At 39.1% G+C, this 19,810-nt stretch overlaps 1 protein-coding gene across 3 annotated transcripts in view; it reads right to left on the bottom strand.

Moving 5' to 3' along the window:
• LOC127445159 (F-box/WD repeat-containing protein 7-like) overlaps positions 1–19,810 on the bottom strand; it is a 196,506-nt gene that overhangs the window by 117,024 nt on the left and 59,672 nt on the right. The window contains exon 1 of one of the 3 annotated variants that reach the window (XM_051705020.1): positions 17,257–17,717. The exons of the other annotated variants lie outside the window; for them this stretch is intronic. Coding sequence (XP_051560980.1) covers positions 17,257–17,409 — 153 coding nt within the window. The 5' untranslated portion in view covers positions 17,410–17,717. Of the gene's footprint in view, positions 1–17,256; positions 17,718–19,810 lie in introns of those variants that run through there. 3 annotated transcript variants of the gene reach the window in all.

Below are 19,810 nucleotides of genomic sequence, written 5' to 3'. Positions count from 1 at the left end.
TTCTGTAACTGCTGATCTCCTGGGATTTTCACGTGCAACAGTCTCTAGAGTGTTAAGAGAATGGTGTGAAAAACAATAAAACATCCAGCAAGTGGCAGTTCTGTGGATGGAAACATCTTGTTAATGACAGAGGTCAGAGGAGAATGGCCAGACTGGTCAAATCCCAGGAGATCAGCAGTTACAGAAATACTCAAACCAGCCCGTCTGGCACCAACAATCATGCCACGGTCCAAATCATTTTTCCCCATTCTGATGGTTGATGTGAACATTAACTGAAGCTCCTGACCCATATCTGCATGATTTTATACATTACACTGCTGCCACACAATTGGCTGATTAGATAATCACATGAATAATTAGATGTACAGGTGTACCTAATAAAGTGGCCGGTGAGAAAGAAAGATGTTCCTTGTGGTTACATTGACTCTGTTGAACAAGCACAAAGTAAATTATTTTCACCATTGTTGCCATTACATCATATATTCTGGTCAGGGGATAATGCCCAAATCCCCAGATGAAGACTGTCTGGGAATGTATTCATAAAACTCACCTGCATTCCTGAAAAAAAAACATTTTTACCATCCGGAAGTACGTTCTTCATTAAATGCAGTACATTCCCTAACAGCACGTGATTTCAGACATAGCCCTTTAATTAAATTTCCAGCATCAAGAAGCCTACGATTTCTAACCTGACTGGAAGCGAAATTCTGGGTAAAGCAAAATTACAGCCAATCAGATCACATTTTATGTTTAATATACAGCCATGTGGAGTGGGATTTTGAACCAGTGAGATTTCGGTGCTTGGGGCTACCCAGTGCAGTCGCGCCTCATTAGGGCAATGTTTAAGAAACAACTTTGAATAGGTCAGGCCAGGGTACTGTCTGATTTACACTAACAGCTAGTAGAACTTAGATCTTAATAATATGGAGTGGTGGGGGTGTAGTGGACTAAAGCACTGAACTGGTAAGCAGAAGATTGTTGGTTCAATCCCCACAGCCATCACCATTGTGTCCTTGAGCAAGGCACTTAACTCCAGGTTGCTCCAGGGGGATTGTCCCTGTAATAAGGGCACTGTAAGTCGCTTTGGATAAAAGCGTCTTCCAAATGCATAAATGTAAATAATAACTCTAATAATAAACTGTTGCAACTGATCAATTACAAACACAGACTACCAAAGAAAGCCAGCAGGAGGCATCACTGCCTAAGAAGTGTGCTTTAAGAGATTATTTTCAAGATCCACACAACATTCAAGTCTATAGGATGTGGGCAATATCATGTTAACCTTACAAATGTAAAAGAGGCCAGTAAAAACAGAAGACAACTCCGTACAAGTGAAAGCACAGCAGGGATGAGCTGGGATGAGTCGTGTAATCCCATCAGCAGTGTGAGAACACGTGAGGCTGATTAATATAATGGAGCACACGCAGATGGGCACAGGCAGTGTAGAGATGGGCTGCATGACTACGTTCTTGGGTGTGCATAAAACAAACAAGACATAGGCAACTAAGCTGCAAGCATAAGAGGGCATCAGGGAAAAAAAAAAAAAAGAAAAAAGAAGTGGCCATTTAAATAAGGGACACGCTCTTCGATATATCCCACCCCAACTTCACATTTCAATTATATTAGTCAGAAATCTGTACCCAAGCAATTTCACAGAGTCTTTAAAAAAACATTAAATCAAAATGTACATAATACAATTATTCGATTACTCGGCTGATAGTTTCTAAAATCGATTTATTGTGACAGGTGCAGACATAAAGGCTACAAGAGTTCAAAATGACTAAAATCCAAAATGTGTCTTTGTTGTGCAACTAAAATCCCATTAATAACCAGGAAAAAAATAATAATATTAGGTGCATAATGTGGGACTTTATTATAAACAAGCCCGAAATACACTTGGGACTCTTATTTTGAAATGTCTGTGCTTTCAGCTCACACAAACAAAGATAAACAAAACATGCGCTCTTACAATCATCTACAATGTATTACAATAGAATCACTATAAAGTAATCATTGTCAGTTGTCATACGTGTTGAATTTTGCCTATAACCGATAGTTCTAAAAAGCAACTATCAGCACAGATTATTATGTAAAACCGATATATCGGTCGACCTCTAACTCTAATTTGCATAATCTTCTCTGATCAAAATGTAATGAATTTCTATCCTACTGAAACAACTTTTCGGCTATTGTAACCAAGGCCACGCAGTCGAGGAAGATCCCACCCTATATAATTTTCTGCTGAATATTCGGTTTCAATCAGAAGTAAGTGTCATGATGGAATTTCAATGCATTGCGAATGCCATTTCATGTTGTCTGATCAATGCAAGCATCCAGTAGTTACACCCAGAGGTGGGTAGTAATGTGCTACATTTACTCCGTTACATTCACTTGAGTAACTTTTTTGGGGAAAAAATTACTTTTAGAGTAGGTTTAAAAGTGGGTACATTTTCTCTCACTCAAGTAAATTTCTAATGACATTTTTTTACTTTTACTTCTTTACAATGGGTGGCGTTACTGTCGTTACATTACTGCGTTTAATTTTAATTAATGTGTAATTTATTGAGAGATTACTGAATGGGACTTTTACGACAGCGGAAGTTCACACAGCTGCACGCGCTGAGCCGGTGTCACAGACTGTCACTCAATCACTGCAGCAGCATCAAACTCTTCAAAGTGAAACACTTTCTTCGCTCCGCACAGTGAAAAATTAATAGTTTCGTCAAGCAGTGCCTTCATTTAACACCAAGACAAGCTGATATTTCAAGATTAAAATCACAGCTCCAACTTAAGGCAGCACACTGAGGTAGGTTTGGGCTCTAATCCTAACGGGGGCTTTTCTGTGTAATGAGATGGTCATTTTCAGGGTGATAATGTAACTGGACTCTTATGACATCAGTTTTTAAGTGTACATTTTTAAATCAGTGCTGCAATATATCATCAGTGCGCTTTGTCCCGCGTCCCGCATGAAATAAGCAGTATTTATGCATTTACTCCGCGCCCTCACGCGGGTACTGGAAACTATCGCAGCTACTTACATTTACATTTATGCATTTTGGCAGACGCTTTTATCCAAAGCGACTTACAGTGCACTTATTACAGGGACAATCCCCCCGGAGCAACTGGAGTTAAGTGCCTTGCTCAAGGACACAATGGTGATGGCTGTGGGGATCGAACCAGCAACCTTCTGATTACCAGTTATGTGCTTTAGCCCACTACGCCACCACCACTCTGGTAGACTTCAGGTGGATTAACTGTATAAATCCATATAAACATCCAAGTTAAGTGTCAATCACTGCCATTCGTGTGAACGACAACTGGAGCGCGAACAGACAGCATTTCTGCGCGTGCACAGCGCACATGTGCGGGCGCAAGGCAATCGTATGGCGAAGAGAATGGCTGTGTCTGCAATCGTTCACTCATTCACTATTTCCTATATAGTAAATGGCAGTTAGTGCACTATATCTCAGCAGTAAGTGAACAAAATGAGTGAATTTCGGCGTGAGTGTCGGAGCTCTGGGGCTGTCGCAGAAACAACGTCACATATTAAATTTTTAAAATACTTGGGCCTTACTTGTTATTCTTATTAAATAATATATTAATACAATAAATCTTCATTCTGTTTGTCATTTTTAATATATACTGTGTGTTAATATAAAGAGTAAGCACATTTTAACAAATAAAGAGTACATTTTAAAATGTATCTGTATGTTTTGTCTCTCTATATGTTATTATGTTATTTTAATCAAGTAATGATTTGTCAAAAAGTAATTTAATACATTCAGCATGAAATAAAACATTGCAGGAGTGAAGGAAGCAGTAAACTCCCAGCTCGTACGTCTTTCCCATGGTGGATTGTGGGAAATTAACCATTGTCGAGTGTACATCAAATGTACGCTTGAAATTAGAGTGCATTGTGGGTAAGAATGAGTGAACAAAAGTAGGGAACGAGTGGCTCACTCAGAATTCAGACACTCCTACAAAATAGCGGACACTCGAAATAGTGCACTATATAGTGGATAGGGGTCTTCCGCGACCAGATTTGGTGCCCTACGTAGGCTGCGTACTCTCCATTTAGAGAGCGGCAGTACTGTGGTACAGAACTAATGATCTAAATCCTTACGACACTGAAAACTGTAACTACACTGAAATAAGAATCCGCACATGACTTTAAAAGCTATGAAATAGTGAAAGAAGGCATTAATAAAGCATGATCTTGCTTTGGTTTATATTTCAGCATTATATATAATGTCCTTATGGTACATTTTCATGTTTTCACTGTAATAATTACTAGAAATGTTTCCAAACCTCTTCTAATCGACAAATTCATCCAGATCTGACAAGAGCCCTTAAAGTGATAGTTCACCCAAAAATTACAATTGTCATTATTTACTCACCCTCATGCCACCCCAGATGTGCATGACTTTCTTTCATCTACTGAACTCAAATGAAGATTTTTAGAAGAATTTCTCAGCTCTGTAGGTCCATAGTGAATGGGTGGAAACATTTCAAAGCTAAAAAAAAAAAAAAAAAATCACATAGGTCAGCATAAAAGTAATCCATAAGACTCTAGTGGTTAAACCAGTACCTTCAGAAGCGATGTGATAGGTATGGATGAGAAACAGATAAACAGATCACTTTCACACGCTTCTTCTTGTGTTTTTGGTGATTCACACTCTTCTCTGCATTTCGCCCACTGCTCTCTAACAAAAAATGACAAATATTGATCTGTTTCTCACCCACACCTATCATATCACTTCTGAATACATGGATTTAACCACTGGAGTCATATGGATTACTTTTATGCTGCCTTTGTGTGCTTTTTGGAGCATCAAAATTTTGGCCTACAGAGCTAAAATATTCTTTTAAAAATCTGAATTTGTGTTCTGCAGAAGAAAAGAAGTCATACACATCTGGGATGGCATGAGGGTGAGTAAATGATGAGAGAATTCTCATTTTTGGGTGATCTGTCTCTTTAAAGTGATAGCTCAGCCATAATTTAATATTCCGACATCATTTCTCTACCCTCATGTTGTTCCAAACCAGTGTGACACTTTGTATTATGTGGAACACAAAATATGTTAGACAGAATGTTAGTGACTGACAGCCTCGCTCACCATTCACTTTCAATATATATATATATACACACACACAAAACATTCACTGAAAGTAAATAGTGACTCAGGCAAACATTCTGTCTAATATGTCCTTATTGTGTTGCATGGAAGAAAGGCATACGGGTTTGGAACAACATGATGGTGAATGATGACAGAATTTCCATTAATAATAATAATAATTCTGCATTCTCAATGTGTATTATGTAATGGAATACAGGGGAGAAAACATCTATTATGTCATTTGTGAAAGTAACGAGTTACTCACTACTTGAGTACTCTTAATTGGATACTTTCTTACTCTTACTCAAGTAATTATTTATGTTAGTACTTTTACTTCTAGTAATTATTTTTTTTGAAGTAATTGTACTTTTATTTGAGTACAGTTTTTGGCTACTCTACCTACCTCTGGTTACACCATATTCATCCATCCATCCATCCTCTTTTTACAGAGCAGTAGATTAGATTAAGCAATTAGATCAGCTATTTAAAACTGTTTAATGCAACTGAATAGATGAGCTTTTTGATTACCAAAGCCATTCTGTGATAACAAGGAGGATCAGAGCACAATCAACCAAGAACCAATTGGAAAACAATTACGTGGGGATGTACTTTAAATAGACATTTCAATTTCCCTTCATATGCAGACGTTTTGCAAGGTGAGCTCTGTAACAAAATTCTCTACTCCCTAGAGACAGTGCCTGGTGAAGTGGGTTGTTCAGTGTCTTGACGAACTGTGTTAGTATGTCCTGCATGCTGATCTTTCAGTGCAACTGCGTTGGACTCAGAACACAATTAGTGCTATTAGACTACGCAAAAGTGAAGCGAAGCAGCAAAAGTACTGCAAGCCAAGCAACAACAAACCCATGATGACATTAAGCCTCATTTGCATTGCGGGCGAGAGTGTTAGTATGAAAGCCCATCTAAACCAAAATAATGTACAGGTTTAGTATGAGTCAGTCGTTTTGCTTTGGATTTGCATTCTTTAATAAAGGACAGAGATAACAGGTATTGTGCTCCCATTTATAACAGAAACATTACTGGAATTTGGTTGCAAGGGCAAACGGAGTAAGTCTTGGCTCTGAAGTGGGGTATCGATGGCTATTCTTATCAAAATAAATACCTTTTCCCATTAAAACAAATATATAACTCTTTGTGCAAACATGTACATCGGGGGTCTGCCATTATTATTGTTTGATCGCAAGCTAATTTTGGTGGGAAAATGTCAAAAAAAAAAAACATCTATTACAACACAATATTTAGTCAATATTATTCATAATTCGGTGGCACAAAATAAACCAAAACGTCTGGGTTAAACTCTGTGCTAAGTGTAATTCAAGAGACTAAATGAGAAACGGAGACAAACAGCAAAGAAATCCTTTAAATCAAATTCTTTCAGCCCAAAACCAGCACATTGATACAAATCCAAACTACAATTTACATGGCAAATGAATGCAGCAGTTCTTAAGCTATTCCACACAAGAAAAAAATAAATGAACAATTAAAAATGGTTTATAATGTCATTGCTTTGCAGTGAGAAACTGGAAACATTGCCTTCAAAAGAAAAACATTTGGCTTGGCTCCCAGGGAAGGCAACCAGGCTGGCGTAGTCAAGCAGTCTGATGTCTGATAAGGGAGTGAGGTGCATCATTTCTTTAGTTATTAACACAGTGTACACTTCAGCGGCAGGTCATTTATCTACATCTAACAGGGCTGAGAGGAAGGTGAAGCCAAAATGGGTTTTGGCACATCCTCTCAGAGTGAATTCTAGCTAGGGAGGTGAAGGGGAGGAGGAGAGAGCAGCGGTATCATTGGTTACAATGCCATTTCCTGCAAAGCCCCAGACTGTCATCTTCTCTTGGACACCTCAGTTAAAGGAAACATTATGAATGAACATGAAAAGCTTTTTGGCATTATGCTCATATAAAAGACAGTCATTTCTATTAACCTTCAAGGCACATGGGTGGACTTTGCCATGCCAAATAAAAAAAACCATTCATCACATATTTTCACAAATTACTCAATTCACATAAAATTGCACAGATTTCTTTTCTTACTTGCAATTGTCATTGTACCCCTGTGCAATACTTTCCAAGGTTTTAAAGCCTTAAAGGAAATCATATAACTATTTTCTAATAAGATTTCAAGTTAAATATGAATTACTGACTTCGTAAAGGTGAAGTACGTAACTTTTTTTAGTAAGCAATTTTATCATACTTAAATCATGTTAACATGCATATTGTTTACGACTTGTGTTTATACTTTTGAAACCATGAGTATTTTTAGGTTTACGGATTGGCCCCCATTAACTTCTATTGTAAGTGCTTAACTGTCACTGAGATTTTTGCTTTTTTTAAAGGGGTCATGAAATGCTCTTTTTTTATATATAGTTTTATTATCTTTCCGGAGGTCCACTGATTATGTTAGTGAAGGTTTTTTTTTTTTTTTTTCACCAAAACAGTCATAACTTAAGTAATATGTGATCATTTTCAACCCTGTCTGAATGCTTGGTTTTGGCCTCAGCTCCTCCTTTAAACGTCAACGTATACGCCCACTGTTCTGATTGGTTAACATCGTGCAGCCCCTCAAATACAGCCATATTTGGAATTCAATTGGCAGAGGATGAACAACCCCATAGTATTATAAAACTACATTTCAGGGTTTACACATAATGCACATCCAACACATTGCATACTGTTCATCTCAAGCACGACTGTTAACACTCACGTCCTGCCTAAACTGGACGCGAGAGGCACGTCGCGTCAAAAGCAATAGAACCCATTATATTCAATGAAGCTGTCTACCATGGAATCATCAGTTGCAGCGCGTCACGCCAACAATAAACAGATGTACCGTTCCATTTTGCGCTGGTGCTAGTACTGCCAACAACACAAAGAAACGCGATGCGCCTGGTGTAAACAGCCTCAAGCCGTTGTGTCGCGTCAACAGTCGCGCCCGGTGTAGACAAGGTGTCAGCCCCATAAACTATCAAACAGTCATGACATTTGAAATATTCATGAATGGAACTGTTTTCTCACAGTTTTGATTGGGTCCAATAGTGTTTTTTAACTGCCCCATCCTTCAACGACAATTCCTTTGCAAAGCTTTGAATCATTTTATGACTGTTTCACATAATCCATGCTGAAATACGGCGATGACACATCCACATGATGCACATACATAGCCCAAAGCACTCTGAAGATGCACACATCCAGTTTCCAGTATCATCCAGCACAAAGATGCACATCACAGGAAATGCATCAAAACGGTCAAGGATGCCCATGTAGTGCATATTTACATACACCAACAATTAAAAATGGCACAGATTGGCAAAAGAACAGTTTGTTGAGCAGTTTATGCGCAAAACAACAAGAGGAAGAGCAGAAGGCCTATATCTTGCTCTCTCAATCTCTCTTTACGTACTGATGCTCAGTGGGCGGGGCCAAGGGTGCTATGATGTAAAGTAGGCGCTGATGTTTTTGCTGTAGAGGCGGTCATGAATTAATGAGTACCCTTTGTGACATCACTAAAAAACAGATGTAGAGGAGGTGGCATTTTGGCAGCTTGGTTTCAATAAAAGCTTTTGCATTGGGGATTAATTTTTGAGTTCTGAAATTTACAGTATGGCCGATTGTGGCAAGGAACAAAAAACTTCATACGATGTTAGATTATGGAGAAAAATAACTTTGGGACAAACCAGGCACACTATAGTGAGTGTTTATTCAGAGGAAGACCTTATATATGTCAAAATATCAAGGAACATTTGATTCCTCCTGACATGACCCCTGCAAAAGACAATGAGGGACGAGTGGCAATCACGCCTAAATGCCAAAAATGCAGTCGACTGAGCTTACCTTGCATTAAACCCAGAATATTCCTTTAAGTATGACCATTTTTGCGACAATTAATTGCCGCAATCATGGCAATCCCAACAGACAGTTAAATCATTAAATCTGTTTTGTTTTTTGGACGACAATTAACCGTCAGCCAAATTTCATAACTGTGACAGCCCCAATTTCAGACTGATAAACTTGTTTTTTTTTTTAAATAAATAAACGTGCCTTTACTCCAAAAAGGAAAATATACTTTGAAGTTTTGTGTGCAATATGTATCAGACCAGCATTTAACTGGCTTCAACTGGTATTTCAACAGAAAAATAGTCTTTCTGCCCTCATCTAATTTACGTTCAGTTTAACCTAAAGATTGGGCAATACAAAGCTCACTTAATACCCCTGAGATCTTTCCACCAACAGCGTGTTCACATATACTTTAAAAGTTTGATTTCAGTCAGATTAAAGCACTAATTTGTCTTTTTAAAATGTCATGTAAACATGTTAGCCCGACTGAAAAGCTGAAAGTGTGGAGCTCAGAAATAGTGTTTATTCAGAACTAATTATTATTTTGAATTTTTATTGGAAATTCTGTTTGAAGCAATCTTGCAGTGTGGCCATTATGATTATTCTCCCTTCTCCCTCCCTTCCCTTACAAAATTCGAGAGTTCTGGCAAACTTGCCGCAAATTCACCACTTATGATTTTCACATGCAAATGAGCTTTGCGGCAAACTATTCATTGCTGCCAAAGGTTTGGTAAAGGACAGGTTCACAACTACTGGTGAAGAGCTGCAAACTGCCATCATGAATGATATTAAGGACCGTTTCACAGCTCACTCTTTTCCCTTTGCCTCGTCACGTGTGAAACACCACATTAAGGGCGTTTTCACACTTGGTCCGTGTCAGGGGTCTGAGTGCAGTTCGTGGGATTTTTGGCCCATATGTGAACACTCACAGCCTGAGGCTGTCAATAGATAAAACCATGATCAATCGTATTTTATGTTGGTAATACGACTAATCTGCCTTGACCCATGATTGAATTTCTTGAATGTTGCCTCTAAATACAGTATTATTTATATTAAAATGCAATGCATTCAGTTTAATACATTGCTTTTCCCTCTTAATGTATAAAAACAAGATGTTCTATATTTACACTATGTAATACAGTTATTTTTTGATGCAGAAGATCAATAAAATATGTTTTATTGAACAAAGACACCTGTATTCATGCTGATTAAACATTTTAAGGGTATTAAACACATTTAATAATCTCACAAGTTAATATGTAGAGCAGTGTAATTGTACACTTTAATATAGCCATTTTAATAATAATTATACATTTTGTCTTTTTAAAAGTGGTCTGGGTTCCACAAAAACAACACAGTGTGAATGCAAAATGGACTGAGACCTCGTAATGGGTCAAGTGGACCAAAAAGAGATCTAAGCCCACTTTCAAGGTCACAGACAGTGTGAACACAAAGACGACTGGGTCCTTTTTCTTTCGGTCCAATTTTTGGTCCACTTAAAGGGGTCTGAGTTTGGTTCTTTTAAAGAGGACCCAAGTGTGAAAACACTTGGTACAGTACACAAACTTTTCATATTCGCCATACCTTTCCCACTGCATCGTTCTTAACTGCTGAATCAAGTTTGTTGTCTTACAACACTATTCCAGTATTCCTCACACTCCGAGTCCTTGATGCCATGCCAGTGCTGCTGAAGTTTTAAAGGAGCCGTGCGACTTTTGCGACATGAGCGATCGGTTTATGCGATAGGCCAAATTACCGATCACTGATCACCGATCGAGTCATAGGACGTGAATATCGGCCAATACCGACCCATGGCCGAACGATCGGAGCATCCCTAACACCTACAGATACAGAACTTATTTCAAATATACAGTGATCGCTAGGGAAATACAGACAAACCATATATTTTCTTAATCGTCTATTTATTCACGACATCTCTCCTCAGTCTAAATGTTATTATTACGCTTTACACGCAGTTTATAAGGATAAAAGTGAAGCAAAGCAGAGCTCGTATAGTTAGGACAATCCACGAGCAAATTGCGTCAACTTCTGCCTTGGACATCACCATAAGCACAATGGATAACGTACATCTGATCTACATCTATATCAACATGTAAAGAATGTAAGAAATACACTTGGTGGTAATGTTTTCCACATTGTTGTGACTGTTTGCGTCTCACTGTTGACAAGCTAGCTAGCTGACTTCTTCGATGCTCTACTATGATGCAAAAGGTCAGTCACACAACGTCTACATCTTTTCCTCAACTGACGTTCTTTCTTCACCGATTCGATTGTGCATGATGTCATGTACAATTCGATAAAGAGATGAAGACTGTGGCTCGACAATGCAAATACCCATGGTAGTTTAACTTTAACTGCCCATATACATACTCAAAGATGCCATCCCCTTCTTCATGGACCCCACCTTGCCTTCGAAGTAAGCATTATATGGAAAGGGGTAAATCAGAGAACATAGATATGGACAGATGTAACAAAATGACTTGAACCCCTTAGGGATGGCAGTCCTAATTCACAAAAAAGAGACGATGAAGTCACTGCAAAAAGATTACAAAAAAAATAAACCCCAAAAAACACGATGCAGCAGTGATGTGGCAAACTGCATGTAGGATTTAGTGACTGGCTGAGTGAAACCAAAGTGAAATGGTGGTGTATGTTTTTGCAAGCTTTTCTCTTCCAATTTAATCTAGATCGTTTAAAGTGGCCCGAAAGCACTGTATTCACATTTAGCAGAAAAATCTCTCAGGCAACAAACAACAAAATTTCATTAACCTAGGGTGCCATTCACAGCAACAAAGAAATTCAGTGCAAAAACACATTTGTTTGTTGTGTCCCACAGGCAATGTGCAGCAGATCAGGTTCACCTGCATATCCGGCACAGACTGGTGTAAAAAACGAGCCACTAGCTCTTGTAAATTTTATTAGTAAATCGTTAAGAGATTTAAGCAGCAAATATCCAGAAAAACAAGCCCAAAAATCGGATTTTAATGAGTAATAAGAAGTAGATGTAAGCCAGAGTGATTTGAAGCATCTGAAGTGTTTATGTGTTGGAATATATTGGCAAATCAATTCACAATTCAGCTAGGACATGCACTCTAATGCAATACAGACTTCAAAGTGATCCATACACCTCTGTGCAATCTTCGTAAATATTAAAATGACCTTTAGGTTTTAGGTCTTTTTTTAAAGCTCGCCAACCCCAATCCCCATTCATTTTCATTGTAAGGAAAAGAGCTGATGATAGTCATTTTAAGGAACTATTCTTTGAACAATAATCATATTCAGGCAAAAATATATATATATTAATAACTACGTAAGGATTTCATCTACAAATGTATGATAAACTCAAACGCCTTCTCAGCGGAGTGCAACAGAAGGCCATTAATACTTTTTGGTCTCGCCTATGTATAGCTCATTAACTGACTCCAGAATTACTTTTAGCATTCCTGAATGTTATTGACTAAAAGCTTTCCCCAGTCACTTAGCCAAAGAGCCTGTGTCTAGAGCCAGGCCTTCTTACCATTTAAGCACTTAGGCAATATGTGTCCAGTCGGCACCATGTGCTATCGTGGATGCATCTGTATGGCTTTGGCAGGCCATAGTACCGAATTCACACGTCCACAAAGACACAGCTGTGTGGTCGAAGCACTGCAAAAGGCCTCCGCCAGGACTGAAACACAGGCCTTACCATTGATATTCCAGAGCACCTCTGCAACAGCACAGGCAGACAGCCAAGCAGAAAGAAATCTGTGTTTCATTGAATAAGCTGGCCATGGATCAGTTCTCTGTAGCTACAGGGATCTTCATAGATCTATTTTGATCCGCATTCAATGATATTGGTGGAAATAAGACGTTAGACGGAGAGGATATCAACCAGTGGGAGCCAAGCAGTCACAAAAGCATTTGCTTTAGTGTGGTTTATGTGATTGCTTATAAATGGGAATAGGAGACAATATGAAAGTCAAATTACTGTATAACAGAAGTACTCATCACTAGTTGTAAGCAAAAGGTGGGTACTAACATTTGACCCTCTACAGTACATTATCTACGCATCTGTGAGGAGAAGGAGGGCGAGGCCGGGCCATTAGGATGGACACCTGGCGCTGAGTTATTGCAATCAGTCGGGAGAGGGATAAAGAGGAGCCGGAGATGCCAGTTCGGGAGAGAGAGGGAGATGCACATGTTTAGCAGCTGTGTGCACCTCCATCTCTCTCCCGAACTGGCGTCTCCGGCTCCTCTTTATCCCTCTCCTGGCTGATTGCGGTAACTCAGCACCAGGCGTCCATCCTAATGGCCCGGCCCAGCCCTCCTCCTCGTCATAGCATCCAAAGAGAGTCAAAATAGAGCAGCAGACAATAAGAATCAAAGTCATTAATAGCTAAGTCATTAATTGTGTGCACAATATGCATTAGAGTGTTAGTGAATGGATTGTGGGCAGAACGTGGGCGTGCTGTCTAAGGCTGTCACCATTAAGGAAACAACGCAAGCAACAGTAGAGTTTCCATTCTACTGAGCAATTAATTGGTAATGCTGAGAGGGAGAACTAATGGTGATGTTTCCCGTCCGATACAACAGTTGATTCTAGTACTGATGGGGGAAAAAAATGCTGATTTTCACCTTTCGAAGGCAGAGAAGTGAATATACAAGCAAGCCAAATTTAGCAATCAAATGAGCCTAGTGTTGACTAGCAGGGCTAAGCATCTGAATAAAACTTTGACAGCTAAGTAATTAGTCATTATCATGGCGTACTGTGTTAATATGTGAAATTAGAGAAGATGCTAATTGTATTTTCTCAAACAGTAAAAGGGAGCATAAGCAGAGTCGAGTCCGCATTTAGCCCAGTAGTTCTATAAATACAATGCTAAAGTCTCCTTTGTGCCCTTGAGTCTACATTTCATTGAAGAAGGTATTAATCAATACCAGAGCTATGAAAGAATTAAGTCCAGTTTGAAGCGAGGTAACCCAATCTTTCAAGATAAGGCTTACCCAGGATGGAGGAGGAATTGGCTCACTCAGGGAGAAAACCACTACCTGCCTACATAGCTATCAGAAAGCCACCAAGTGGGAGATAAAGAGCATGAAAAAGCATCATCTTTTCTGCCTTTCCAAGCAGTGTAGCACAGCGCAAGCCTTTATCTGCAGTTTTTGTGATTACAAGAAGAAGAACAAAACTGAATGCAGCACTAGACATGCCATCCTTAACAATACTTTAAAGACCCCATTGAATCAAAATTGTAGTTTTGTGGCCATATCCATGTCTATTAGCTTTGAAGCCATCTACATGCTAATTTACACCTAAGAGTTGACAAATTTAAGCAGAAATAGGCATTTAAAATGTACAGTCTTCCTTTTTCTCATGCTGCACTACACATTTTTGTGCAATAAAATGCTCTTTATGACAATGTTGAACCCCCTTATACCACCTGCAACCAATAACTCAGTGAATCAAAGGCTGCATCATTTCCTAATATATAGCATGCTAAAAGCAGTCTGTCAAATGAATAGGATGTCCGGATCCTCTGTATTTATAAAAGTAGGTGAAAAATACCCAGATGACCTACTTCATCATGAATCATGAATGCGGCTTTACAATTGCTGTAGCAAAGCGGATAGCCACAGTCTGCAAGCTGATTAATATTGTTGAGGATGAGGGTTTAAATTATTTAATGAACATTGCAATGAATATGCAACCAATGTGGGGACTAGTTCTTTCAATTAGTCAATCTCCCACTATGGCTTTGGGAAATGTTTTATGTTACTTAAAGGTGCTTTATGTAAGATTGACAACAAGTGTTTGAAATGGGTACTACAGTCCAAATTCAAAATAATGGAGAGTTGTCTGCCCCGCCCCAGACTCGAAGCTCATGCGGGTTGCCAGAATGTTGACATGCAAATTGGCTCAGCCACTAAACTCAGCATCCGTTTAAAAGAGTTTCTGGGCTTTAAGCTGTCTCCATCTTCCAAAGGCATCTCCAATATTTATCCTTGTTTCACTACGCCTCTGGTCATGGTGGTTTTTAGACAGATGGCGAGGCTTTTTAGGTCGGGTGGAATCCTTTATCTCTGATCCAGTTCGTTTGCTGGTTTCCATGACTACAGTGTTGTTTGCCTGCAAACTTGTTCAAATCAGGCAACCTGGCGGTGTCGAAATACTATTGGTGAGTGGGCAGTGGGCGGGATCACACAGGCCAAAATATAAACAGAAATCCCGGCCCGGAATTGAAACTTCAAAGTAGAATATACTGGCTGTAGCACTGTTATCGGAGAAGCCAGTATTTCAACTTAGCATGTTTCCTAATTCTGTAATGACATATTATGGTCATTTAATGATTTAGTACAGTAAAAATATTACATATAGCACCTTTAAATTGGTGCTAATTTAGTACATTTCTATCTTTATACCGTGGAAGGCTTTGTTTTGAAAATGTTAATAAAGTATTATTTTGTTACATATTGTTTTGTTTTCTTTCATAAAGGAAAATAAATGCATTTTGACAAGAAATATAGGCTATATAGTCCAAATTCAGCACTTTCAAAATCTGTGATTAATCACGATTAACTATGAAACATTTTATCGAATGACAGCACAAAATTTATACTACTGACTTGATGATCAATGCCATTCCGGTGCCATATGAAACTGGGAAAAATACAATGCATTCCTTTATATTGAATACAAAATGTAATAATCGTCCCGATTGTTGAGGAATGACCAAATCACTCCATGCCGTCAAAATAAGTTAATCTCAATTTTCCATTCTCTCAACACTGTAGCCAGTATCAGAGTAGAAAAGCTTTTTTCCCCTTCACAGCATTTTATCACATTTGCTGGGATATAAATATTTTCCCAAGACGGATCAGATCAATCTTGTGCAAAGTGAGAGCAGCACAGAGGCAGAACTTTGCAAACAGATAGAGCAGGACTGTCAGTACCACTCAACAATCAGAACAGAATGTATTGACTGAAGGCAGCATATGAGGGTCCATGACCTCATATCCTCCTCTTCTCCACTGTGAGCAAATTGTTCTGTGCAATAAAACACTCTTCACAAGCAGAGAATGAGGGTGTGTCTCATCTCGCTCCCTAGCTCCTTTTGTCGTGTATCAGTATATTAACATGAATTTGAGCAATGGCAAAGGTATTGATCCACTGAATATTGGGACACTATGATTAATTTACCTACGACAAGATTACGAGGTTACGCTTTATACGCAGCTGATATTAATCAGCAACAGCGCAGTGTATATTACACTATCATGTTTTTTCGTAGTAGATATTACAATGTACAGTGTTACTTTAAAAGATGAATGGCAAATGAAGAGTATTCAAAGGTGTATTTATATATATTTTTCTAACAACTGTAATATTAAAAAGATTATTTCCCTTTCATTAACACTGTGAATGAAAAATAATACTCTTTTAAAGTTTCTCAAAAATGGGTTTCTCATATCAAATAGAGCTTTAATATTTACACTTGCGCTCGTCCTCTGTTGACTTGAGAGTCTTCAGAAGACAAGATGACTTTTCAGTGCACTGGAACGATTTCGTGATTGGGACAGTCCCTGACCAGTGCCCTGACTACTGAACTTGGGAGTTGATTGAGAAGCAACCTAAGATATCAGACGTAGACAGCCTTTAACAGATGTCCATTAAGAATACATGCCACTTCAAAGTTGTCAAGGTAGCAGGACAACCACTAAATCACCTGGTTCCATTACAAAATCAATTACTGCAGTGCACTTCCATGGTCTCTCTAGTCCTTCTAATGGCCAGATGACAATGGAAACACTACTGCAAGGTCAGTCCTTCTGTCCTGATCCAGTCAGACTGCAATCTTCATCAGGCACTAATAACAGCTCAGAGTGCTTTCGCCATAAATGCACATCTTTGTGAATGTTCAACTAATTAAAACTAACTTGAAAACGAAGGAGTGAGTGACAGACGTACAGTATGGTTAAGTTCTGTCGTAAGATCTAAGGGCAAATTTCCCTCAACCAATGTTTTCCAGAGTTTTGTGTCCCCTGGAAATTTTGGGAAAGTCAGCTGATAAATCAACACCAAGATACAAAACAGTAAAACCCAATGAGCAGACTGAACACACAGCCTCATTTTCAGTAGCTTCAATTAAATCTACCCATGGTCCATGACTTCAGCGACTGGTCTACAGAAAGGATCACACAAAAAAAAATGCGTAGAAACCCAGGGTTCCCTCTATCAAACATGCTAGTGAACTACGGCTCAAGTTCTGTCTCGAGCAGCCAGTTACCTTATGCTGAGGTGGGCAGCCAGTGGCCAGACGCTGAAGATGCTCGGAGGTGTGGCTGCAGGACAGCAGGTCTGAGCAGCAAGCAGAGCGGCCCAGCCTCTTCATTAGCGACGAGATGATGCTGCAGCCACAGCCACACATTGACCTGCTCATCAGAAACCCAAGAAACTTTGGACGAGAAGAATGATAAATTAAGTCCTGGAAGAAGAGAGGTTCTCAAAGCAATCAACAGACTTCACTTTAAATAAATGTGCTGTCAGCGTTTCAGTGACGGACTGGGAGCAGAGTTTGAGTCACTTGCATCAAGTAAAAAGTGAACTGCGGAAGTGAAGTTTTTCCGGATCCAAAGAGGTCACAGAAAGTCAGTATTCAGCAGTTACAACCCGTTTAGTCTACGGCCTCTCTCCAATTCTAGAAAGAGTTCCTGTGACATTTGGACAGAAAGACGACAACCCTCTGAGAGAGCGCACAGATGGACACAGTTGTTCAGATTAAGTCTTCTTTCCATCAGGCGTTTGTTTTTCAAGGCAGGGAGGATACCTGTAGGTTTCCTGCAGCTTTGCCACAAGTGTGAAGATGCAGTTGTTCTTGCAGGTGGATGATGATCCTCAGATGGCTTCAGAAGAGGCAGTCAGTGAGAGTCTCTCTTCTGCAGGCCACGCTCACCCTCCCTGCACTTCTCTCAGCTGCTTGTGATGAAGCTACATCTCTTCCGTATCTCTCCCTCCCTCTTCCTCACTCTGACACACTGCACTCTTCCGAGCATCTCGATGAACACCAGCTCTGGAAGCCCCTCCCTCCATCTCTCCTCCTCCCACTCATCTCAGCAACTGGACTGCCTCCGGTTACTCACATACCAGTGTTAGCTACATCTGGATTTGTAGCGTCTAATACTATTAAAAATGGCATACTACTAGCTCAAACTATTATCGCAGTATGCATAATATGTGCACAGGATATTAATTTGGGATTCTTCTGATTAAAAGCTGGGGTAGCAGAGAACTAACCTGTGAACTGTTATAACATAATATAACTATTATTATTGGCATATTATTCATTATTGCCAGGATATTTCATCCCGAACACAATAATGTTCTTTATAAAAACAAAAACAATCACATTTCCGTGCATTATGGATGCATGGGCAAAGTTAATGACCCAAACCTAACTGTTCTTATAGTGCAACTGTTAATGCATTGCATATACACACCAGTATTTGTTTTTACAGTTTAACTGTAATATTGGTTTTGTCAGCAATACAAGCCATTATTAAAAAAATAAATAAAAAAATTGACTTTTCTCTTGCTGACAAAAGTTGACATTTTCACACAAAATTGCATTAAAATGCCTTTAAAAACTTTGTAATTTAGATAAATAAAAAAAAAAACATAAGTTGGTGCCACTTGCTGAATTAAAAATTTTGTGATATAGTAATCTGATAATACAGCAATCTATTGTTTGCTTGTGATTTAACACCATTGCAGCTTCCTTGGCTATTTTAATGAAGAAAACCAGGTTACAATGTAACAAAAGGTAAAGTGATTAACAGTGTTTCCTACAGGATTTTGTGTTAGCAGCGGAGGGAGTCATGCATGATATAGTCATATTGCTTTTATTTTGAAAACTATTGTGATTGCAATTTGAACTGCGATATGACAAACAAATAACTAGTAAGTGAATCCTTTTGACCAAAATTTGGTAATGTTTTGCCCATTCTCTTCTACCAATATAAAGACTAAGGGCCTATTTACATTGGGTCACTTCATGCGTTTTTACTGATCGGATTACTATCCAATCGAATAAGCTCATTCCGTTTATACTTGACCACATCAATGTGCTCTCCGCCAAATGGATATAAATCCGTTCTTAAATTCCCGTGCTATATGCAAATAACACGGAGTAAACGTCCCTGATTATGCTAATGCCGGGCAGAACATTTAAAAGATTTGATTCCAACTGACTTTGAACAGTGCGCGTGTCTCTGTTTGCGTGCGCGCTGTGTATTTCCCCACCTCGATCTGGGCTTCTCGTAGGCAAGATGCGTCAATCGCATAAGCTGCGCTCATTGCCAGTGTTTATTTTCAGTCAAGAAAAAAAGTCCCGTCTTTCCTACAACGTGCATCCGTTTCTTAATTTGTTATTATTTATTGTGCGCCGCAAGCCCTATGCAAATACTCGATAATAGCTGTTATATTTAACATTTTCCCTATGTTGACATAGCGCTGTTTGGGTGGAGTAAAGTTTACATTTGCGTCTTGAACAGCCAGATGCATTTACACTTGACCAGTTTCGTCTGGAATGCGTCTCAAATCACCTCCTGAAGTGGTTTGAGCGATCGGATTGCAATACGTCTTGAATGCGTTCCGGATGGCATTTATACCTGGTCTTTTCATGATCGGATAGCTATCCGATCAGTGAAAACGCATGAAGTGGCCAAGTGTAAACAGGCCCTAATGCCACTCTTTAAGGCTTTACAGTTGAGAACTCTGAAAAAGAACCAAACTCAGACCTTTTTCCACTTCAGCCAAAAAACAAACAAATACATAAAACACTG

Source organism: Myxocyprinus asiaticus, chromosome 8 (genome assembly GCF_019703515.2).
Source record: "Myxocyprinus asiaticus isolate MX2 ecotype Aquarium Trade chromosome 8, UBuf_Myxa_2, whole genome shotgun sequence".
Taxonomy (NCBI): domain Eukaryota; kingdom Metazoa; phylum Chordata; class Actinopteri; order Cypriniformes; family Catostomidae; genus Myxocyprinus; species Myxocyprinus asiaticus.
Note: the sequence above shows the minus strand (reverse complement) of the source record. Positions and strands in the feature narration are given on the sequence as shown.